Genomic DNA, 25,897 nt, shown 5'->3' on the forward strand with positions numbered 1-25,897 from the left:
CTGAATTTTAATCTATGTATTCACATTCTTTATGAGTGATATGAATATGAATTTGTAGATTTGAAGTACTTCTATATCTGTATATTTCCATTGTGAGTTATATTAATATGGATTTGTAGTTTTGAGGAACTTGATGTTGTTCTAACACTGATGGGAATTTAGATGAATCTGTATATTTGCATTATTAGTGATAGATTAATGTAATTTTATACATTTTATGGACTTATTTTGTAATATGTAGATGTAGGTGAAACTATTTTCATTATGAGATATTTTTTAAATGGTTGATGTTTTAATGTTGATTTGTACATTTAAAGCCTTGAATACTTGAAATTACAGTATAGCATTCTTTCAGTAATAGTCATTATTTTTGTTAATATAAATAAATTACTAGTTCTATGCACTTTGGGTGTGCTTTTTTTCAGTATTCATGGGTGACTTTTTATGTGAATTACATTTTAGGGTCTTGATGTTTGTCAATAATATTAAATATTTAATCCGGAAAGGACAAAACAAATGATAATGAATGAACCCCTAAAAGGTTCCATATAGAACCTTTTTCCTGGTTACAAAGAACCCTAAAGGATTCTTTTGATTGAACCCTTAAAAAGGGTTCTATATAGAACCTATAGGGGTTCCAAATACGTAGTGCCTGATAGAACCTTTTAAGGTTCTATATAGAACCTTTTCTTCTAAGAGTGCATGGACCCACACACAGTCGTGGACACACTCTAGATTTACTTATCAGTAAGGGTCTAAACATTTCATTGATTGTTATTAAGGATGTAGCACTGTCCGATCATTTCTGTATTTTCTTTGATATATTGATCTCTCCTGCCACTGAAGCTAGATCAGTGTCTGTCAAGAAGAGATGCTTAAATGAGAACACTAGTGTACTATTTATGAAGGCTATATCTTTAACACCAAGCATATCTGCTGACTCTGTTGATTTTCTCCTTGATTCTTTTAACTCAAAAGTTAAAAGTGTAACTGATGATATTGCTCCTGTGAAAGTCAGGAAGAAGAGTGGCAGACAAAAAACACCTCGGAGAAACTCAACAGCAGTGCAAAATCTGAGAAGACAATGCAGAAAAGCAGAGCACATGTGGCAGAAGACAAAACTTGTAGTCCATTATAACATCTACAAAGACAGCATCCATGCTTTCAATATGGAACTAGGCAAAGCTAGACAGACTTTCTTCTCAAATATTATAAACAGCAATTTAAACAACACACACACTCTTTTTGCTACTGTAGAGAGACTGACAATCTGGTTTCCGACCACACCACAGCACAGAGATAATAAAGCTCATAAAGATAATAAACGATATTCGCTTAAAAACTGATACAGGCAAATGATCAGTGCTGGTACTCGACCTCAGTGCTGCATTTAACACTGTCAATCACAACATACTTCTTGACAGGCTGGAAAACTGGGTGGAGCTTTCTGGGATAGTCCTAAAATGGTTTAAGTCATACTTAGGAGGGAGAGGTTATTATGTGAGTATAGGAGACCATAAGTCTGAGTGGACATGACATGCGGAGTCCCTCAAGGCCCAATTCTTGCGCCACTCCTGTTCAACCTGTATGTGCCAAAACTTTCTTCAGTTAAACAAAGACAAAACTGAAGTCATTGCGTTTGGAAACAAAGATGAAGTTCTCAAGGTGAACGCATACCTTCACTCTAGGGGTCAAACAACTAAAAATCAAGTCAGGAATCTTGGTGTGTCACTAGAGTCAGACCTTAGTTTCAGTAGTCATGTCAAACCAATAACTAAATCAGCATACTATCATCTGAAAAATATTGCAAGAATTAGATGCTTTGTTTCCAGACAAGACTTAGAGAAACTTGTGCATGCTTTCATCACCAGCAGGGTGGATTATTGTAATGGACTCCTCACTGGCCTTCCCAAAAAGACCATAAGACAGTTGTAGCTCATACAGAATGCTGCTGCCAGGATTCTGAGCAGAACCAGAAAATATGAACATATCACACCAGTCCTCAGGTCTTTACACTGGCTCCCAGTTAGATTTAGGATTGATTTTAAAGTATTATTACTGGTATATAAATCATTCAATGGCCTAGGACCTCAATACATTGCAGATATGCTCACTGAATATAAACCCAACAGATCACTCAGATCATTAGTAGGGTAGAGTGGGGGAAAACGCCCCCCTGGGGTAAAACGCCCCCCACCTGTTTTTCCCAAAATAACCACTAAAAGTAGTCAATATAGGTTTTTACTGTTGCTATGCACTACGTTGATAACGGGGATATACAAATCTCTACGGAGAAGCTGACACCAGCGACACATTTGAAGAGAAGAGGATTACATGGTAAATGCTATAATTTTCAGATATTAGTAAATAAGTGTTTAAGAGAATATTGTTCTGCAGGATATCGCAGTGATGTATGATAGATGAATAGTGAAGTCTGTAGTTTGAGATCATATATTATTTATAAGGAATATAATTATATTTTAAAAATTAAACATTTTTTAAAAAACTCATAGCTTGTGGGGTAAAACGCCCCCTACGCTGAGGGGTAAAACGCCCCCCCTGGGGGCATAGTTTCTCTATCATAATTACTATAATAAAATATTTCTGTCTATCAAATCCTTTGTTTTACACTTAATGCAGTATAACTAGGTGGTAAAATCAAAATATTTGAACAAAACAAGAAAAAATTACCTCAAGTGAGCATTAACTAGCTAGCTTGCTAGCAAAGTTAGCTCACTGATGGAAGGTAGTTAAATTTGGCTATTTTGGACATTGCTGAAATAAATATTAATATATATACATGTTGATACATTACTTGCCTTTTACCTTTAGAGATTAAAAACTCTTGTCTGTTAATTTTGCTGTTGATCTATGAAGCAAACTGGTTGGTAAGAAAGGGGGCATTTTACCCCACCTTGGGGGGCGTTTTACCCCACCGCTGGGGCAAAACGCCCCCTTTGTACAAAAATATTTTCAGTGAAAATACTAATTAATTATGAAGGCTGAGCAATTTTAATATTTGGTGAATAACTCCTGCCATAGTCACTCAAAACCGGGATGGCAATTCTAGTCACATTTATGTTTTGTTTCACTGTAATGTCACATTTTCCTTAAGGGGGGCGTTTTCCCCCACTCTACCCTATCACATCAGCTAGAAATACCAAGGGTGTTATGTGGTTGAAGGAGAGAACCCAAACGCAGACGATTTGCAGACACTCAAGGTTTATTACAACACTAAACAGAAAACAAAACCCACGAGGGGGCAGAACAGGACTGGAGGAGAGTTCACTTTGACTAAGACAAGATAAGATAAAACGAAGACTAGACTCTGACTCGACGATGACTAGACAGGAAACAAACAGCAACACGAACTCACAATTCTCATTAGGTTTCAGACAATGTACTCACAGAGTTTAACACGCAATGTTTGACAATGTACCAACACAGGACAGAAAACATGAGGGGATTAAATAGGGAGCAAACTAATCAGGGACACAGGTGTGAGTGATGAAATAATGATTACAAGATGAGATAACAAGGGGGGCGGGGTAAGGTGACAAGACAATGCAAGCACACAGCCCAAACAAATGGCCATGTGCTTACACAAAAAACATGAGTCTGTCATGATCCTGCCTCAAGACAAGAGAAGATCTGGGACATTAAGGCAGAATCATGACAAAGGGTTCACTCTAAGCATGGCGAGTCCGCTTTTAGCTATGCCAGCCGCAGCTGGAAACAGCTTCCAGAAGAGATCAGACGTGACATTCAAATCCAGACTCAAAACACATCTGTTTATCTGTGCATTTACTGAATGAGCACTGTGCAATTGTGCGTCCGACTGTTTGTACTGTACTGTATTTTATTTTATTTTTCTAAACTGTTTTAATTATTCTTATTTCTTTTTATTATTTTATTTCTTCTATGTAAAGCACTTTGAATTGCCATTGTGTATGAAATGTGCTATATAAATAAACTTGCCTTGCCTTGCCTTGCCTTAACGAAATTAACACTGCAGCTTAGCAATGAAAAAGTAGGCTACATGCAGCACCTTGGGAAGAAAAACGCCTTGGCAAGAAATCTAAAATTTTAATCAAAAAAAAATTCTGAGAAAGCCAACTGTAGCTGCACAGTAAAAGGGAGAGAAGCTTAAAAGGCTGCTGGATCAACGATGGACTGGACACCTTGAGACATTACCACTCTGTGGTGCTGAAATCGCACGACACGCTTGTGGATTTTCTGAACGAAATCACAACCACAAGAAAAGGTGCTGACGTAAAAATGTAAGCTGTTGGACTTCAACAAGGCCATCACAGAACCGACTTTCAAATTTCTTGCCTGTGTGATGTACAAAGTTTTGGGCCTGATGGATCCACCGAATAGGATGCAGCAAGCTGAACAAACGGCTCTATTGACGGCAATTCAACTCATTGGCAGCGCTTCTTGCATTGAAAGTCTATGATCAGATGCAGAGTTTGCGAAACTGTGGGCTGAAAGTATAGGTGCAGATGATGCGGTTCCTGCCCCTTCGAAATGGCAGCGACTCTGCAAGACTACATTGTGGATGAAAGTGTTGGTCAGCATGAAGTGAACATTGAACAGGAGTGCAAGCGGCAGTTTTTTAGCATTATTGACTCCGTTTTGGGAGAAATGTCTGTGCGTTTCAGCAAATGTAATAACAACTACATGGCAGCTTTGGATGCACTGGACCCTGGTAGTGAGAACTTTTGAATGCGGGGAAAGTGCAACTACTACTGGATTTAACGAACACCAAAATGGTGGAGTCTCAGTTCACCGTTGCACGTCAGTGTTGGCAAACACTGTGCACAGGCCAGAATGAGAAAGTGACGTTGTTCAAAGTTCTTTCAAATAACTCCAGCGTTTTCCAAGCCATGCCAGTGGTGCTGACTGCCTTGAAACACGTACTAACATTTGGGGCCTCGACTGCTATGTGCGAGAGCTCTCTCAACGTTGAAGAATGTATTTTCTGAGCACAGACGCAGCATGTTGCATAGACGAAAAGCACATTTGATCCAGTTGGCATTTGAAAATGACCTAAGTAGAAAATTCAGAGACGAATGGAAAGAGTTACTGCTGAGGAAGTTTCACTCATCGAAGAGAAGATTGCATCTACTGAGGCTAAAGGTACGATTAAATATTTTGCTCGTGATTTAAAATGTTTGATAATTAGTCGCAGTTGTCAGCATTATATTGTCTTAGTGGCGGTTCAGGTTGTTTTAATCGTAATATTCCGTTAAATGGGTCGCAATAAGCTGAGCATGTGGGTTAAGCAGGCATACATTGATTTTGGTGGTGTTGTCGTGCCGTGGTAACGTGATTGTGTAGGCCTTATATACACTGCATATCTGGTGATCGCCCCCTCTCAGTATTTCAGACGCCCCCTCATCAGCGCTTAGCTGGTGCCAGATCTGCATGCATGCCTTACTTTTTTCTTTTTCTTTTTTTTTTCTATGTGATATAATCACTGTCTGTCTGCCTGTTCATGTTATTATCCTGATTGTATATTTGTTACTGTCAATATTATGTAAAGCTCTGGGCCCCTTGTACTCATTCCCAACTTTCCCCCTACAAGCAATGCATCTGGCTGTGATGCTGGAAATCGTTAGCCTCATAGCATAATTTCCTAAGTCTTTTTTTATTTTTTATTACTTAGGCAATTATGCTATGAGGCTAACGAAATGTAAGATTGAATAGATTAATTCAGTGTTTTTAATCAAATACAAGTGAGTCTTTAAAACCTTAAAATGAGCAATGATTTAAAAAAAAAATCCTTTAGTTCCTTTTGTTCATACACGACAATAACTTTGGCATTTGAGGTTAGACGTTCTTTACTGTTGCGATGACTAATTGCAACAATACTTTGTCATTTGTTCCATGTTAACTTAAAATTCATGTTAAAGTATAAACTTTGAATGAGTCCAAATTATTGTACCACTTCTAATTAAGTTTAAAGATGTCTAACATTAAAATATGGAAACATTGCAATAAACAGAAATAAAAATGGAAACACAGCAGTGTTCACGACAAAGCAAATGGAAAAATCACTGAATCTTTCCCCTCATCGAGTAATATAGTCTACCCATCCCAATCATAAAAAGCATTAGGTATAAATAGACACTAGACTCATACACTGGGAGTGAACTATTATGGTATTTTTTTATGGGACAGCTTGGATGGCAATCTTCCATGCAGTCAATCACTTATATGGCCATTTCTGTTATACGTGCTTGTCTCTGTGAAAAATATTAGATATCAAATGTGTCTTTATATGTTTGTTTTAATATTATTCCAATTTAATCTGCAACTGAAAATAATTCCCCACAAATTAAAATCAATTGATTTTTTTTTCTTGTCAGTCAATTAAAAATGAAATATTTATGAAGTATAAATGTAAATGTAAATTAAAAAAAACATATGATTATGACTATGACTATCATGTAATTTATTCAAAATACGGACACATTATCAAACTATTGCATTGTCAAATGTATGTGATACCTATAACTGATGTGTAAAATGATGTCATATCTGTTGATGACTGAGAATAGGTGTAGCGTCTTACCATAAATTAGGACTCTAAAGCTTATCCATTTATAGCCTCTGCTTAGTGTGCAAATTGACCTCAATATAAGTTTTGAGGAGAGCACAGCCAGTCTCATAGGAGCCTAGAGGAGTTCCTGCTTGTGGTAAGAAGCTGAAATACTTTGCATTTGATGTTGTTATTAGTAAGAGATTATACTAAGTGAATTGATATGACAGAAGAAGTCTTTAAAAAGATATTATTACCATATATGCCTAAATGTAGTTTTTTTTCTAAAACTGAATTCCTTTATAGGGTGTTCAAATTTCATCTGGTCTTCAAAAGGAGGAAGGTAGGTGGTAGCAACACACTGCATTACTGCATTAAAAAGACGTGGTTTAATATTTGCATGTTTTCAGATGCACGTAGACTCTAGTTTATCGTAGATGTGCTGTTTTTTTTTTTTGTGATAAATTACTTAAGAATTTTATACTTGTCTATTGGCAGATTTTAAGTGGGTCTCTTGACACTTTTTATAAATATGGACACTGTGGTATATAACTGATATAACGTGGTATATAACTGAAACAAAAAAACAAGTGTTGAAAAAATTTTGTTTCATTTGTTAATGCAGTTTATAATGTATCAACAAAATGCATATTGTGACAGATGATTTAATTAGAGACGCCATAAATTAAGGACTATTGTGTTCACACTTTTTACATTTGAATAGGCCTTTTCACTTTAATTTAATTTATTCTATAAAGACCTTAACTACATGAGACCCTCTATAAATACTGTTTGTGGACAGTATGTTTGATTATCAATACTTATTTTATTGATTCAAAAAGAATGTCAATGTTTCTTATCCAAATTTTAGTAAGCCGCCACCATGAGTACGGACGCTGAGATGGCCGTTTATGGCAAGGCTGCCATTTACCTTCGTAAGCCTGAGAAAGAGAGAATTGAGGCTCAGAGCAAACCATTTGATGCCAAGTCTGCCTGCTATGTGGCTGATGCCAAAGAGTTGTACCTCAAGGGTACAATCAAGAGCAAAGAGGGTGGCAAAGCCACAGTTATTTTGCTTGACACTAAGGAGGCGAGTTTTTAATTTTTAATTTCTACTTAATGTAGATGCTCATTAAATTACTTATTACATTGTTTTCTTTTATATCTAATATCTAATTTATCAAATTTAAAGGAGAGAACAGTAAAGGAAGAAGATGTCTACCCAATGAATCCTCCCAAGTATGACAAGATTGAGGACATGGCCATGATGACCCATCTCAATGAAGCCTCTGTGCTGTATAACCTCAAAGAGCGTTATGCTGCATGGATGATCTACGTAAGTTCTGAAACAACATAAAAAAGCATTTAAGTTCATTTTGTCTGTGTTGTTGCAATCTGACCATGTCTCTGCTCATTTCAGACCTACTCTGGACTCTTCTGCGCAACTGTGAACCCCTACAAGTGGCTCCCAGTGTATGATGCAGAAGTGGTGTCTGCCTACAGAGGCAAAAAGCGTATGGAGGCCCCACCCCACATCTTCTCTGTCTCTGACAACGCATATCAGTTCATGCTGACTGGTAAGACATTATGGAATTTAATTCTATAGAATTCATTAAGGTAAATTTGATGATGTTAATATAATAAATATTTATCGGATATTTTACACATTACAATCAACAGATAGAGAAAACCAGTCTGTCCTGATTACGTAAGTATTTTCATTTAATCTCAGACCATGACAAAAATTTAAGTATAATGTAAATGGCAAATCTATATGGAGATATTTACAAAACAGAATTTAAGAATGAACTTATGAATATACTTTGAAAAGTCTACATGTCTTTTAAACTTCTGTTTTCTATAATCTCTCATAAACCAGTGGAGAATCTGGTGCTGGAAAGACTGTGAACACCAAACGTGTCATTCAGTACTTTGCCACAGTTGCAGTGGCAGGTGGTGACAAGAAGAAAGAACCTACTCCTGGCAAAATGCAGGTATGATATATAAAACTACATAAATTTTATTTTGAATGATGGTGATTTACACTCATCTCACATGATATGTGAATTTGTGAAATGCCTATAAATAGTGTTTAGTCATTAAATAGAAAATAAATGAAAATAACTGAAAACCCTTCAAACATCACAGGGCTCTCTTGAGGACCAGATCATTGCTGCCAACCCTCTGCTTGAGGCTTATGGTAATGCCAAGACTGTGAGAAATGACAACTCCTCACGTTTTGTAAGTAAACCACTTTTTATTTACAATATAGTTAGTCAATTGTGTTGGATTTTTCTATACAGAGTTTTATATAAAGAGATTATTTATGTATTGTGCCATTTTGTTTCAAAAACAGGGTAAATTTATCAGAATTCACTTCGGCACCACTGGAAAACTGGCTAGTGCTGACATTGAGACATGTAGGTGGACACGATTTAATTGATCCATCCTGAACATTTGTCTTTATCTGTCACTCTTCAGATGAATGTGACTCAAGTACATTCTCTCAACAGATCTGCTGGAGAAGTCTAGAGTGACATTCCAGCTTCCAGATGAGAGAGGCTACCACATCTTCTACCAGATGATGACCAACCATAAGCCTGAGCTGCTTGGTAGGTGCACACATTGCATTCAGTGTTAAATGCCAGATAATATTGTAAGACACTGTTTCAAAAAATCTGTGTATTTTACAGAAATGACGCTAATCACCACCAACCCCTATGACTACCCTATGTGCAGTCAGGGTCAGATCACAGTGGCCAGCATTGATGATAAAGAGGAGCTGGTTGCTACTGATGTGAGTCATTGCTATTTAAATATTGACATACTGTATGCTTCTATATGGCAGAAAAGATCCTAGAGTGCATTCTTCTCTGTAATTTTCAGACTGCTATTGACATTTTGGGCTTTACTAATGAGGAGAAAATGGGGATCTACAAGTTCACTGGAGCTGTGCTTCATCATGGCAACATGAAGTTCAAGCAGAAGCAGCGTGAGGAGCAGGCTGAGCCTGATGGCACAGAGGGTGAGACTAAATTGTACTAATGTGTGTCATAACATGCAGTGCTTTGAATGGAGAGATCCTTATTTCTATTTTCACAAAGAAAAGGGTGGTTTTCATTTAGTTTTCATGGCAAGAAAAGGGATGGATTTTTGTGCAACTTAATTTAATTGCAGAGGCTGACAAAGTTGCCTATCTTCTGGGTTTGAACTCTGCTGATATGCTGAAGGCTTTGTGCTACCCTAGAGTCAAGGTCGGAAATGAGTTTGTGACCAAAGGCCAGACCGTGCCACAGGTATAGTAACAGCATGCCATGTGTTTAACCTCAAATTCTGGCTAATTATTGCAGAATAAAATATTCACTCTATTCTACTTACAGGTGTACAACTCTGTTAGCGCCTTGGCCAAATCTATCTATGAGAGGATGTTCTTGTGGATGGTCATTCGTATCAACCAGATGTTGGACACAAAACAACAAAGAAACTTCTTCATTGGTGTGCTGGATATTGCTGGCTTTGAGATCTTTGATGTAAGAATGATTATTTTATCTCTTTTTTAATGGCACATTGAGTGATATTCAGAAGTCAGTAAATGTTTCTGTTTCTTCCTCCAGTACAACAGCATGGAGCAGCTGTGTATCAACTTCACCAATGAGAAACTGCAACAGTTTTTCAACCACCACATGTTTGTGCTGGAGCAAGAGGAGTACAAGAAGGAGGGCATTATTTGGGAGTTCATTGACTTCGGCATGGACTTGGCTGCTTGCATTGAGCTCATTGAGAAGGTTTTTACTGGTTTATGAACTTATTCATTTCCAATTTCTATGCTTGAAATCTTAAAATTGTAATACTTAAACAACATTCTTTTATAAACAGCCCATGGGTATATTCTCCATCCTTGAAGAGGAGTGCATGTTCCCCAAGGCTTCAGACACTTCCTTCAAGAACAAGTTATATGATCAGCATCTTGGCAAGAGCAATGCTTTCCAGAAACCAAAGCCTGTCAAAGGCAAGGCTGAAGCCCACTTCTCCCTGGTTCACTACGCTGGAACTGTGGACTACAACATTTCTGGCTGGCTGGACAAGAACAAGGATCCACTGAATGAGTCTGCTGTGCAGCTGTACCAGAAGTCTCCTGTCAAACTGCTTGCTACTCTCTACCCACCTGTTGTTGAGGGTAAAGAAAAAAAAATCTATTTAACCAAACTTTGATTTAGCTTTGCACTTTCTTTCTTGTTTTTTCATTTATACATGTTATTTTGTATATTTATCTCAATAGAGACTGGTAAAAAAGGAGGCAAGAAGAAGGGTGGCTCCATGCAGACTGTGTCCTCCCAGTTCAGGGTATGTATAGAGATGACCTCACCGCAATATTTCTGTATTTGAAGAAAAAAAGAAATACAAAGCATGGCAACCCCTTTCAATTCTTCACAGGAGAACTTGGGCAAACTCATGACCAACTTGAGGAGCACTCACCCTCACTTTGTGCGTTGCCTGATTCCCAATGAGTCCAAGACTCCAGGTAAAGTATTAAAAAGTTTACAGATATTCTGCCACTCAATTTATATGATGAAATTAATTTACCAAGTTAATGGTGTAAACTTCGTTATAGGTCTCATGGAGAACTTCCTGGTTATCCACCAGCTGAGGTGTAACGGTGTATTGGAGGGTATCAGAATCTGCAGAAAGGGCTTCCCCAGCAGAATCCTCTATGGTGACTTCAAACAGAGGTATAAATGAAAATACAATTTCCTGTTGGAGACTCTTTATTAGAAGATATAAATCATTTTGATAAATCTTCCCATCTTCCATAGATACAAGGTGCTGAATGCCAGTGTTATCCCAGAGGGACAGTTTATGGATAACAAGAAGGCCAGTGAGAAACTCCTGGGATCCATCGACGTTAATCATGACGAGTACAGATTTGGAACCACAAAGGTTCATATTTAGCTTTACAAATTTCAAAGATTCGGTGATCATGGTCATTTAGCTTATACAGGTTAAATCATTATTTTTTTGATTTACTGTTTTACATAAATTCAGGTGTTCTTCAAAGCTGGTCTTCTGGGTGTTCTTGAGGAGATGCGTGATGAGAAACTGGCTGCTCTGGTCACAATGACTCAGGCTCTCTGCCGTGGCTACGTGATGAGGAGGGAATTTGTGAAGATGATGGAAAGGAGGTGAGTATTGTCATTAGTAAAGATGACATCAACAATAACTGTGGAAACAAATTATAATTTATATAATTATAATGATTATGGCATTTAATGATGAATTTTTCACAGGGAGTCAATTTACACCATCCAATACAACATCCGTTCATTCATGAATGTCAAACACTGGCCATGGATGAAGGTTTACTACAAGATTAAGCCTCTGCTGAAGAGTGCCGAAACTGAGAAAGAGCTGGCAAACATGAAAGAGGACTTTGTAAAATGCAAAGAAGATCTTGCCAAGGCTGAAGCCAAAAAGAAGGAACTTGAACAGAAGATGGTAGCACTGCTGCAAGAGAAAAATGATCTACAGCTACAAGTAGCATCTGTGAGTATTTTTTGAGATGCACCGATAATACATTTCTCTGCTGATACCGATAGCTGATTATTCAGAATGATATCGGCCGATGCCAATACTGATACCAATAATTTGATTTTTCTTAAGGAAAAAAAAATCTCTCCCAAATAATGCTGCAAACAATACAGGGAACCATCTCATTTGGTACACTATAATATTATAATTTTAAATTAACAACAGAGCTATTATATTCAACTGCTATTTATATCCAGATATAATAGGCTATTTACACTCAAATAAAAGCTGAAATGTTTGTACAACTCAGTACAACTCAGTACTCAGAAAAGGTAGTTTTCATAAACACTTCATGGCGAATTTATTCAAACATACATCTATAATTAACAGTAAATAAGCTCTTCTCTAGAGTTTTTATAGCTAACTAACAAACTGTAAGTGACAACTTGATAACTTTCCTGAGGTAAATGTAACATTAAGTGATATTGTTCACAAGCTGTTTTATTGACGTCTTTCCGTGGTTGAAACACAGATTGAGTGATTATGAGTCATGATACGGATTTCGGTAAGTTGTATACTGTATCTTTCATATATATATATATATATGAAATCAGAATACCTTCTGCGATTCATGCATGTTTTTCGAGATATATTAAAGTGAAAGAATATACTTATTTGGTCTATTATTGGATGGGAGGAGCTACAAATAATGTTTGATATAGGTAAAAAACGTAGATCTGGCAACCCTGGCTTGACCTACGGGTGATTAATTTCATAGCATCAAATAAAGCCTACATTAAACGTCACTTTTTTTTTTTTAACTGTTAAAGTGTTATTGTCGCGTTAACTTGCCCTAAATTTAACACAAGAGAGATTTTCTTCACACAAAGTATGAGTTGCAGTCTGACACGTTAAAATGAGCAATGTGGTTTCCAATGACATAGCAACCTATTTTCTTAACAGGAATCTGAGAATCTCTCAGATGCTGAGGAGAGGTGTGAGGGTCTGATCAAAAGCAAAATCCAGCTTGAAGCTAAACTCAAAGAGACAACTGAGAGACTGGAGGATGAGGAAGAAATCAATGCTGAATTGACAGCCAAGAAGAGGAAACTGGAGGATGAGTGCTCTGAGCTGAAGAAAGACATTGATGACTTGGAGCTCACCTTGGCTAAAGTGGAGAAGGAGAAACATGCCACTGAGAATAAGGTTGGAGACTGAGTTGGTTTAAGATTAGATTTATGTGTTAATATAGAAAATGAAGTGTAAAATATAAGCTTATTTGGAACAAAAATCACACAGGTGAAGAACTTGACAGAGGAAATGGCAGCTCAGGATGAGAGCATTGCCAAGCTTACGAAGGAGAAGAAAGCCCTCCAAGAGTCACATCAGCAGACACTGGATGATCTTCAGGCCGAGGAGGACAAAGTCAACACCCTGACCAAATCCAAGACAAAGCTTGAGCAGCAAGTTGATGATGTGAGTTGATAATGTAAACATGTTATTAATTCAGCAAATTAGCTTTGTTTTTTTTTGCTGTGAACATATTTTATTTATCATTGTCCTGTAGCTTGAGGGTTCCCTTGAACAAGAGAAGAAGCTCCGCATGGACCTGGAAAGAGCCAAGAGAAAGCTTGAAGGAGACCTGAAATTAGCCCAAGAGTCCATCATGGACCTGGAGAATGAAAAGCAGCAATCTGACGAGAAAATAAAAAAGTAATTAAAGCCTAAAATCTTTGAAAACATTATTGTTAAGTTTTGTTTTTGTTTTGCAAACCACTTATTGTTGAACACCCACAGGAAAGACTTTGAAACAAGCCAGCTGCTTAGCAAGATAGAAGATGAACAATCTCTGGGTGCGCAACTCCAAAAGAAGATCAAGGAGCTTCAGGTATTTTGATATTTTTTCAACATTACGAACAATATAATTAAATGCTGAACAATAAAAATCAAATTAACTACTTTCCACCATAGGCCCGCATTGAGGAACTTGAGGAAGAGATCGAGGCTGAGCGCGCTGCTCGTGCCAAGGTTGAGAAGCAGAGAGCTGATCTCTCCAGGGAACTTGAGGAGATCAGTGAGAGGCTTGAGGAGGCTGGAGGAGCCACTTCTGCTCAGATCGAGATGAATAAGAAGCGTGAAGCTGAATTCCAGAAGCTGCGTCGTGATCTTGAAGAGTCCACCCTACAGCACGAAGCTACTGCTGCTGCCCTCCGCAAGAAGCAGGCAGACAGTGTGGCCGAGCTGGGAGAGCAAATCGACAACCTGCAGCGTGTCAAGCAGAAGCTTGAGAAAGAGAAGAGTGAATACAAAATGGAGATTGACGATCTTTCCAGCAACATGGAAGCTGTTGCCAAAGGAAAAGTAGGAAATTTTATGTTTAAAGAATACATAACATGTTGAAGTTTTTCAATTATCTAATGACTTTTGTATTTGCAGGCTAATCTTGAGAAGATGTGCCGCACACTTGAGGACCAACTTAGTGAAATAAAATCCAAGAATGATGAGAATATTCGCCAGTTAAATGACCTCAGTGCTCATAGAGCAAGACTTCAAACTGAAAATGGTAACTAATGACAATCATGAATAAATTAATAGTATTCCAACAGTAACTGAGTGTGGTGTATTAAGATTATCAGAAGAAAACACACTTATTTACATTTTGCTTTCAAAGAGTTTGTTTTGATAGTAACTGATAGAGACAGCACAATCTGACACAGTGAATTTAAATCTATACAGGTGAGTTTGGCCGTCAGCTGGAGGAGAAGGAGGCTCTGGTTTCTCAGCTCACCAGAGGCAAACAAGCTTTCACTCAGCAAATCGAGGAGCTTAAGAGGCATATTGAAGAGGAGGTTAAGGTAATATAGCATAATGAAAACAAATACATAATTTCCACTTACTACACAACAAAGCTAATATAATGCAAAAAAATTAATACAACACTATACAACAAAGTTAATGTAATACAATAAAGCTAATATCATATTTTGTATTGCTAATTTGTAAGTCACTTTGGATAAAAGTGTCTGCTAAATGAATTAATGTAAATATTATGTGACTTTGTCCTTTAGGCTAAGAACGCACTGGCCCATGCTGTGCAATCAGCCCGTCATGACTGCGACCTGCTCCGTGAGCAGTTTGAGGAAGAGCAGGAGGCAAAGGCTGAGCTGCAGCGGGGAATGTCAAAGGCCAACAGTGAGGTTGCTCAGTGGAGAACCAAATATGAAACTGATGCCATCCAGCGCACTGAGGAGCTTGAAGAGTCCAAGTATGAACATCAAAAGAAGTGAAGATATGTGTTAATAATTTGTGCAATTGCATGCATCTTCTGACTAAATGTTACAAAAAATATAACAGAAAGAAGCTGGCTCAGCGTCTGCAAGAGGCAGAGGAACAAGTTGAGGCAGTAAACTCTAAATGTGCATCTCTGGAGAAGACCAAACAGAGACTCCAGGGTGAGGTGGAGGACCTCATGATTGATGTGGAGAGAGCCAATGGTTTGGCTGCTAACCTTGACAAGAAGCAGAGAAACTTTGACAAGGTACAATCAATTTATCTTTGAAAAGCATGGCCAGAATGGGCTTTGTTCAACATGTTACATATGAAACCTGACCCTGAAATATCTGGACCAAAGGTCCTGGCAGAATGGAAGCAGAAATATGAGGAAGGTCAGGCAGAGCTGGAAGGTGCCCAGAAAGAGGCTCGTTCACTCAGCACTGAACTGTTCAAGATGAAGAACTCCTATGAGGAGAGTCTGGATCAGCTGGAGACCCTCAAGAGAGAGAACAAGAATCTGCAGCGTAAGATTCAATGTGTTACGGTGTTAAATCTGTAGTGATTCACAATATATTTATGTTGATAATATTTTCTTTATAACTTGTAGAGGAGATTTCAGATCTGACAGAGCAGTTAGGTGAGACTGGTAAGAGCATCCATGAACTGGAAAAGGCCAAGAAGACAGTGGAGACTGAGAAGTCAGAGATTCAGACTGCCCTGGAAGAGGCTGAAGTGAGTATCTGGAGATTAATATGTCATTCTTGCTCAAACCATTTTACTGTGTTGTTAAATATTATTTTAATTCTGAAATTACATGTTGTTTTTAAATTTCATAGGGCACCCTGGAGCATGAGGAGTCCAAGATTCTTCGTGTCCAGCTTGAGCTAAATCAGGTCAAAAGTGAGATTGACAGGAAGCTTGCAGAGAAGGATGAGGAGATGGAGCAGATCAAGAGGAACAGCCAGAGAGTCATTGAATCCATGCAAGGCACTCTGGACTCTGAAGTCAGGAGCAGGAATGATGCCCTGAGAATCAAGAAGAAGATGGAGGGAGACCTTAATGAGATGGAGATTCAGCTGAGCCACGCCAATCGCCAGGCTGCTGAGGCCCAGAAACAGCTCAGGAACGTTCAGGGACAACTCAAGGTATTTGACTTCTGTTCGACCTTGGAATGTAGTAATATGTTTGTATAATCTAACTTTTGTTAGGTTAAGGTCACCAGGAAGCATATTGAAAGCTCATTCTAAAGCTAATGTTATGTTCAGGATGCCCAACTGCACCTTGATGATGCCCAGAGAGGACAGGAAGACATGAAGGAGCAAGTGGCCATGGTGGAGCGCAGAAACACTCTGATGCAGTCTGAGATTGAGGAGCTGAGAGCTGCTCTGGAGCAGACAGAGAGAGGCCGCAAAGTGGCTGAACAAGAGCTGGTGGACGCCAGTGAGCGTGTTGGGCTGCTGCATTCTCAGGTAAGGGCATTTTGTTTCTTATAATTAGGGATGCATTGATCGATCAGCCGCAGATCGGTATCGGCCGATAGTCTATCGGTAGTCACTAAATTTGGCCGATTTCACAAACCGATCGCAATTTATTGACATAATAAAAATGGTAAACAGTAATGTTGTAAACATGTAAACAGTATACAGATGAGGCTTTTGTGCCACGTTTTGTTTTGCAACTTCGCGAAACATCAGTAAAACATAGTAAATCACACATCTTTATTGAGAACAGGCTGTCTCGATTCAAATGAGCCCACACAACATAACATGATGCGTAGCTCTTAAGAAAATCCTCATGGAGTAACATGACATGCTGCTTGGCTAAAGCTATAGGACTTCCAGGATCTGATCGTGTCGCAATAATGACGCAGTTTTTCCAATGTCATTTGAAAGTTAAAAAAATGGAAACTGAATCTTGGGTGATAGGTAGAGATGATGTGGAGCGCACTTTGACTGGTTTGATTGCTCAGATTGACAGGAGATTTACTGTGTGCCATAGAATTGGAGCGCACAGCTGAAACAGTGCTGGAAGATCATCAGTCATCATTCGGGATCTTATTGCTTGTTACTTATTCTATGTTATTATAAATATTTTTATGCTTTGTGGCATTTACACATGTAAGTAGTTTTTATGTTCAGTAAAACACTCAGATCACTTGTTTGGAGAGGTTTTTGGACTTTTGATAATTGATTTCCCTGAAATTAAGGGAATTGAGAGCATCTTTCAAAATGTTCAAACTGTTGCTTTCCATTTTGTAGAACACAAGTCTCCTGAACACCAAGAAGAAGCTTGAGGCTGACCTTGTTCAGGTCCAGAGTGAAGTTGATGACACTGTACAGGAAGCCAGAAATGCAGAGGAGAAAGCCAAGAAGGCCATCACTGATGTGAGCAACAGTAGCTGCCAAATGTTTCAAAAGAAGTTTCCATACTAGAAAAATGTGGATCTAATGACTTTCTGTATTAATGCAAAAGGCTGCAATGATGGCAGAAGAGCTGAAGAAGGAGCAGGACACCAGTTCTCACCTTGAGAGGATGAAGAAGAATCTGGAGGTCACAGTGAAGGACCTGCAGCACCGTCTGGATGAGGCTGAGAGTCTGGCCATGAAAGGAGGAAAGAAACAACTCCAGAAGTTGGAGAGCAGGGTGAGAACTTTTAAGGGATCACAACAAACATCATTTTAAAATTAAAGCATTATCTCAGGTTCCCAATGACTACACTTGTACTTGTCTGAGAATTTTTATGTGCTATCAAAGGTCCGTGAGCTTGAGGCTGAAGTTGAAGCAGAGCAGAGACGTGGAGCTGATGCTGTTAAGGGTGTCCGCAAATATGAGAGGAGAGTGAAAGAGCTCTCTTATCAGGTACGACCATGTCTGACTAAATCCATTGAGTCATTCATACATGCATTTATAGTCAAATATTTAGAATAAATCTATGAAATTATTTTTAGACTGAGGAGGACAAGAAGAACATCAACAGACTTCAGGATCTGGTTGATAAGCTGCAGCTGAAGGTCAAAGTCTACAAGAGGCAGTCTGAGGAGGCGGTATGTATATATTTTTGCACATTGATTATTAATTAATTAGTAATTTATTTACTGGTGAAATATCACTGCTGCTCCACAGCTTAGTTAACAAGCATGGTAAAAATTTTACTCTTTAGGAGGAGCAAGCCAACACTCACCTGTCCAAGTTGAGGAAGGTGCAGCATGAGCTTGAGGAAGCTGAGGAGCGTGCTGACATTTCTGAGTCTCAGGTCAACAAGCTCAGAGCCAAGAGCCGTGATGCTGGAAAGGTCAGTTGCATAATTTCAGAGTCTGTACTTAGTAGATGCGTTCTCACATTTACAGAGTAGAAACATATGTAGTATTCAGCTTATTCTTGAAAATGTACTGATTACTTACATGACTTATGAATGTGCTTCATTTTGTTTTAGGCCAAAGAAGAGTGAAACCCCCAAACCCAAAGGGAGCCTCTACTGAAGTCATATAATATGATTGTTCTGTAGAATTACTTTTAAAATTCTTTTTGAAATAAATCTGTCCTTACCATGTGCATACATTTGTTTTGGAGTGATCTTTAGAGGAATGTTACTCACAAATAAAAAATAAATAATGATTTGATCAAAATAATTGACATTATCACTTAAGTACTGAAATATTTCTAAAGTTCTAAAAGTACATAATAGCTTTGTCGGGAATAACATGGTATCTTCTGAACATTCACGTTTTACTTAATTTTGAAAGAAATATAGAACACTGCGCCTTTTTCATTTATCATAAAAAAAATAAAAAAAAAGATTTTGGCTTGATTTTTCGTTTTTACGTTCTGGGGTTGAAAACAAATAATCAGCTTGAATATTCATCTCTACATGTGGGCGGTGTAATGTCTGTATATATCCTTAACAGGCATCTATTAATACTTTAAAGACGATCACTCGTGAGTTCTCTCTGTGTTCGGTTTATTAGCTTTTTCAGCATGAACAGAGAATGTCTAATTTGGCGAGAAGTTTCACTCTCACTACACTTCCGGCTTCTGAACTGGTTGCAGTTCCACTCTGATTCCATATGAGGGCGCTCACAGGACGAGTGCAGAATGAATGGAGGTCAATGGCGGTATACCCCTCAAAATCCACTTTTCTCAGGATATAATTTTTTGTCTAGTAATTTGAATGTTGTATTCGAAAGGAGATGCAAAGAAATTACACATTGCTGGGTGTTAGATTTTTTAGAGTCACTTATTTGCTTTAAAAAAGTCTTTCAAAATGTCAATGACGTCAGAATGCTGACGTCATTAGCAGAATGCTAGCGTGTTATGGGCAACAACAACTCAACCTGTAAGAAATCAAAACGACATAAGTACTCGTTCATTCAACTTTCGACCTAAAACCCATGTTGAACTTGCAAAATCTACAATCAGATCTGAGATTTCTCAACGGCAATCGGGTGAAAGAGACACATTTAGCCGTCTAGCCCCATTGACTCCCATTCATTTTGCACTCATGGCGAGCGCCCCCAGTGGAACTCTGGTGGTACTACAACCAAAATTCGGTACAATAGGGCTTAATAGGGAGTGGACAGGCTCTCCGTAGACGGGCTCTGGCATGAACAACCACTCTAAACATCCCGTGTCTCTTCTTCAGCTCTCCATAACAACACTAGATCATTTCCAGTCGAACAATGACACCTTTTGGTCATTACCTGTCATTACATCTCCCCCCTAAAAGATGTTGCCCTTCTTAGTTAACATGAATGGTTAAGCAATAACATCACTCTGGCTTAACAATATTTTGTTTTGTAAAAACACAACTGTCTTGTTAACTTCCCACCTCAACGGTGTCTAATGAAAATAAACATTACTACTGTTCTTACAAATAACAGTGCATTTCCTAAACAATAACTCAGCACTATTTTTTTTTCAAAGTCCATACACCCCATTTTCTTGATGGGATTTACCCTCCCCCTCCTCAAACCCAAAGTCCATAATCACAAGTCCAGTTTGTCTGGGGCTTTGCTCACTCTACCAGAGCGAGTAATGGTCACAGTCCCTTGGGTGGGTGTGGGAGTGTTTAGTGTCTCACCACTGTGTGTGTCCACAGTGTTCCTGTTCTCTGGAACAACCTGGTCAGGGCTCTCAGTGACAGGTGTGAATGTTTTGGGTATGCCCTGCAGGTGTCGCCGGTTCCTCCTGTAACGGTCCCCTCGTGCCGTCTCCACGATATAGGACCTTGGAGTAGAACTGGAGCTGCGCACGACCGCAGGCATTGTCCACTGTTTCTGTCCATCCAACTTTGTTAGCACCTGATCCCCCGGGTTCAGTGGGGGTAGAGTCCTTACTCTGTTCCTGCGGTTATAGTAATAGGCTTGCCTTTGCTTGGCTGCAGCGTCAGCCTGTCTGATCACATCCTCATTAGGCCAGTTCGGTTTCAGATTGTCCTGCAGGGTAGGCAAGGTGGTCCTGATTTTCCTGCCCATTAGCAGTTCAGCAGGACTGACTCCTGTCGACGAAGTGGGTGTGGCTCTGTACACCATCAGGGCAAGGAGAGGGTCCTGCTGTCTCAGTATAGATTTCGCTATCTGAACTGCCCTCTCTGCCTGCCCATTACTTTGAGGGTAGTGTGGGCTGGAAGTTACATGAACGAAGCCATATTCCTTGCTAAACTCCCTCATCTCTGCTGAAGATAGCTGGGGCCCATTATCGCTCACTATCACTTCCGGAATGCCAAAACGAGCAAATGTGGCTTTCAGCTTTGCTATAACTTGGCTAGTAGTGGTTGTAGGGAGATTCAAAATCTCCAGGTATCTAGAGTAATAATCTGATACTACTAAGTAGTTTTGCTTCTTACTCTCACACAGGTCTATAGCCACTTTCTGCCATGGCCTACAGGGCAGCTCGCTGGGTATTAACGGCTCCTTCCTCTGTGTGTTTCTAATTTCTCTGCAAAATGTACACTGCTGTACTGTTTTTACTATCTCATCAGACATTCCAGGCCACCATACAGATTGATAAGCTCTTTCTCTGCACTTTACCAGGCCTTGGTGTCCGTCATGGATTCTCTCTAAGATGACCTTCCTCATTTCTGTTGGAATGACAATGCGGTTGCCTCTAATGACCAAACCATCTATCTCAGATAATTCTCCTCTCACTTGGTAGAAGTCTTTGACTACCTCAGGCACCTTTGCAGCATAATCAGGCCATCCTTTCCGGATGAAGCCTATGACCGTCTGGAGCTGACTATCATTTTCAGTGTGCTGTCTTAGCTCTGCCATCCGGTGAGGTGTGGCTGGGACCTGACTCATGACAGCCTCGATGTGTGCTGCCACCTCCACATGACAGACCCCATCCCCACAGCATGGCTCTGGGCTCCTAGACAGTGTATCCGCCACTGCTAATGTTTTGCCTGGTGCATGTTCAGCTATGGCATTGAAGCGCATTAATCTCATTAATAGCCTCTGGCACCTGATTGGGACACAGTCTAAGTCTTTACTGTTCATGAGAGGTACCAATGGTTTGTGATCGGTAACCAGTCTAAAGCCATCAAGTCCATAGAGGTATTTATCAAACCGTTCACAGGACCACACGCTAGCCAAGCACTCCTTCTCGATTTGCGCATACCTTTTCTCCGCGTCACTTAATCGTCTTGAGCAGTAAGCCACGGGCTTCCAGTTATCTCCGTGCTGCTGGAGAAGAACGCCGCCCAGCCCGTAGCTGCTGGCGTCTGCTGACACTATGGTGGGCTTGTTGGCATCGTAGAAGGTAAGTACCGGAGCTGTGGCTAGTGCAGTCTTTAGGTTCCTGAACGCCTCGCACTGAGCAGGTCCCCACATCCACTCCTTGTCTCCTTTCAGTAGTTCGTACAGTGGGTGGGCCACTGTTGATAACTCCGGAATGAACTTGGCTAAATAATTAACCATTCCTAAGAATCTTTTGAGCTCAGTAGCATTTTGTGGCTGTGGAAAGTTTCCTATCCCCGCGACTTTATTTGGGTCTGCCCTGACACCTGCCTCGTCGATTAGATGACCCAAAAAGCGAACCTGTCTCTGCTTGAACTTACACTTTGCCTGGTTTAACTTGAGTCCAGCTGCTTCAATGACCTTTAACACCTCAGCCAGTCGTCGGTCATGTTGCTCCTCTGTCTCTGCATGAATCAAAATATCATCCATAAAGATCTCTGTCCCTTCCAGGCCAGCCAGAGTTTCTGACATTTTTCTCTGGAAAATTTCGGGAGCACTTGTTATTCCAAAAGGAAGACGGCGGAAAGCATATCTCCCAAACGGAGTAATAAAAGTGGTGAGCATCCTGCTCTCCTCGTGTAGAGGGATCTGATCAAATCCACTTGCTGCGTCCAGTGACGTAAACACTTTTGAACCAGCTAGCTTTGGCATTATTTCCTCTACTGTGGGCAGGACATACTTCTCCCGTTTCACAGCTCTGTTCAATTTCCTGAGATCTGCACAGAGGCGGACCTCCTTCTTATTAGGTTTAAGCACCGGGACCATAGCAGCGCACCACTCTGTCGGCTGTGTTACTTTCTCAATTATTCCCTCATCCTCCATGCGCTGCAGTTCCTTTTTTACCAGTGGTACTAGTGGCAGGGGTATCCGCCTGGCTGTCGGCACTGCATATGGCTGGGCATCATCGCGCAGGGCTATTCTGACTGGCTCTGTTTTCAATAATCCGCTTGATCCAAACACACCACTAACCTCATCCATTCTCTTCACTAGTCCCATTTCCACTGCCTCATCGCGGCCCAGTAAACAGCTTTTTCCATCTGTCACATACACCTTTAGGGAGTACTTTCTCTCCTTATAGCTGGTGGTACCCTGGAACATGCCTATGCAGCTGAGATCGCCCCCTGGGCTAACAAAATGTGTGTCTGGAGGTTCTAGTTTTATTTTAGGAGTCATCTTTTTAAATGTATTTCTATCGATAATGGTAGCGTCGGCTCCTGTATCAATTTTAAAGGTTACTACCACATTATTTACAGGTAAGCCTACAGTCCATGTATCAACATTATCTTCCTTATCCACTGCTCCTAGGAAGTATGTCTGTCCAGGCTGTTCGCTTGTGACTTCTCTCACTGCTTTAGAATGACATTTGCGCTCCCAATGTCCTCCTTTGTGACACTTATTACACTTGCTTTTTAATGCAGGACAATGCCTTTCATCAGAATGTTGTGGCTTACCGCACCTCCCACACTCCTCTTTTGTGTTGGGTCCATGGCTGTTGTTCTCATGTCGCTGACACTTTTTCCTATACTGTCCCACCTTCCCTTTGACAGCATTTACATTGTCCAGCTGAGCGTCTGGTCGATTGGTTTGAAGATTAACCTGCCGCGTTATTGCCTCTGTCTGACGCACACTTTCAATCACTTGAGTCAGCGTCAGGTCTGCTTTGAGCTGGAACTGGCGTGAAAGTTCCTTGTCTGCTATTCCCACCACAAGACGATCCCTTATGTGTTCATCTCTTGTAGTCCCGAATTGACAGTGCTCTGCTAACTCATATAATGTCCTAATGTACATTTCTGCCGTTTCTCCGGATTGCTGACTCCGTTGGTAGAAACATGCGCGCTCGTGTATGATGTTGCGTCGTGGAATAAAGTAGTCGTCAAATTTTTTTATGACCACTTCAAATTTCTTCTTGTCATCTTCCTCTGCAAACTCAAATGAACTGAATATCTTTTCAGCTTCACTGCCCATCGCGTAGATCAGCGAACTTACTTGAGTCTCGCCATCATCTTTGTTTAACTTTGTGGCTAACCGATAGCGGCAAAATCTCTGTTTCCACTCTGGCCATTCGGTTGGGCTCTCAAACTTAAACTCGCTCGGTGGGCTAAACTTCGCCATGTCTTCTATAATGTTACCGACACACAGCTTATTCTGACACCATGTAATGTCTGTATATATCCTTAACAGGCATCTATTAATACTTTAATAAATGTAAAAAAATAAACTGTAAAATTACTACTTTTGTACCGAAACAAAACATTGTGTTTCTGTAAAATAAAGAGAATAAACAGGGTATGCTTTCTGCCTCTCGGTCTCGTGAACTTTTTTTCTGGAGCACATCTCTAAACTTAAACAAAACTCAGCGAATACTAGTGACACTAGTCACACAGACATGAGCAATATATCTTTGTGAGCATTTAACTTTCTGCTATTAAATTATCTATTTCAAAACGAAAACAAATATTCTGTTTATGTAATCTGTATGAAAAGAGAGAGATGTCATTCTGATGGCAACTCATTATCTGCTAATGTGAACATGCCTACGGAGAGCGCACGCTATTGAAACGCAAATGATCTGAGGCAATTCATGCAAACCTGTCAACGCCCACATCAGCTTGATAAAACACATCAAGTTTTATCAGATGAATGTACTTTATGTCGTCTTGCAACACTGTAAGGATTAATAATAGCGCAATAGTAATATAATCCTGGAAGAAATTTACCTCAGAAGTGCTGGTTTCGGTTTCATTTCGAGGAGCAACGGATCCAACAGAGGATTGTGAATAGTTAGTTATTTATTCTTAAGTGCTTTGCTCTAATCGCAATATAGTGTATATAAACCACAAAAAGACAGCCGCCAGACTAAAATAACCCCCAAAAACGAGCGTCAAAATTTGGCGTGCTGGTGATTCGTGAAAAAGTCTAATCTAAAAAAGTCTAATTTCTTAACCAGTTCTAATTAGGATATTTGGGCCTGATGGGTAAGGAGTAAGATTTGGTTTCTGATGGTTGTATTACGTCATAAACAGCTTGAACAACTGACTTTTTATTCTGACTGTGGTTTTTGTTTTTTTTCTGTTTTTGTTTTGTTTATTAATATTGGTACACACTGTGTTTGTCTATACTTTTTGTCACTGTTTACACTCTTATTTGTGTTTATAATCAATAAAAAAAACATAGGAGAAAAAAAAAAAAACAGGTGGTGTGACAAAGTTGTAGGCTGGGGGTAGTTGTGGGTGGAGCGGCGATTCCACGTGTAGGTGAATTTATGTCTACACTTCTGTGAAGCCCTGACTCTGCCCCAGTACAGTTTGTGTTAAGCCTGCAAGTCTGGTTGTTTGATGAGAAAGAGATGAAATGTAGTTGAAATGTAGTTGAAATAAACGCGTTAAGAATCCGAACAGCTGTTGCAGCGGAGGAGGACTATTATTCTGTTGAGAAGAACCATAGAGAGGAACTGATGAACAACTGACGGCATGGTTTGATGTCTGGTTGACCAATCAGCGGAAAAAGGGGTGTTTCACTCCCGCCCACATGTAGAGATGAATATTCAAGCTGATTATTTGTTTTCAACCCCAGAACTATCAAGCCAAAATTATTATATTATAAATGAAAAAGGCGCAGTGTTCTATATTTCTTTCAATATTAAGTAAAAAAGTGAATGTTCGGAAGATATCGTGTTATTCCTGACAAAGCTATTATGTACTTTTATAACTTTAGAAATATTTCAGTACTTAAGTGATAATGTCATTATTTTGATCAATTTCATTATTTTTTATTTATTTGTGAGTAACATTCCTCTAAAGATCACTCCAAAACAAATGTA

General features: G+C 39.5%; 1 protein-coding gene across 1 annotated transcript; it reads left to right on the top strand.

The window, feature by feature from the left end:
• Positions 1–6,643: 6,643 nt before the first annotated feature.
• LOC311294054 (myosin heavy chain, fast skeletal muscle-like) lies at positions 6,644–18,900 on the top strand. The gene is made up of 41 exons (XM_084414706.1): positions 6,644–6,704; positions 6,854–6,890; positions 7,419–7,637; positions 7,740–7,883; positions 7,968–8,124; positions 8,228–8,255; positions 8,427–8,541; positions 8,696–8,788; positions 8,904–8,967; positions 9,061–9,159; positions 9,241–9,344; positions 9,434–9,572; positions 9,725–9,843; positions 9,928–10,077; positions 10,162–10,332; positions 10,424–10,724; positions 10,827–10,891; positions 10,982–11,069; positions 11,160–11,277; positions 11,362–11,485; positions 11,591–11,727; positions 11,833–12,088; positions 13,037–13,279; positions 13,373–13,549; positions 13,641–13,786; positions 13,871–13,961; positions 14,045–14,434; positions 14,510–14,636; positions 14,810–14,928; positions 15,142–15,338; positions 15,428–15,611; positions 15,705–15,870; positions 15,954–16,078; positions 16,183–16,491; positions 16,612–16,815; positions 17,605–17,730; positions 17,819–17,989; positions 18,101–18,205; positions 18,295–18,390; positions 18,507–18,638; positions 18,780–18,900. The coding sequence occupies exons 3-41, from the start codon at positions 7,431–7,433 to the stop codon at positions 18,792–18,794; spliced, it is 5,802 nt and encodes a 1,933-aa protein (XP_084270832.1). The 5' UTR covers positions 6,644–6,704; positions 6,854–6,890; positions 7,419–7,430; the 3' UTR covers positions 18,795–18,900.
• The last annotated feature ends 6,997 nt before the right edge of the window (positions 18,901–25,897 follow it).

Source organism: Rutilus rutilus (assembly GCF_951802725.1).
Source record: "Rutilus rutilus genome assembly, chromosome: 7".
In the NCBI taxonomy this organism is placed as follows: Eukaryota; Metazoa; Chordata; class Actinopteri; order Cypriniformes; family Leuciscidae; genus Rutilus; species Rutilus rutilus.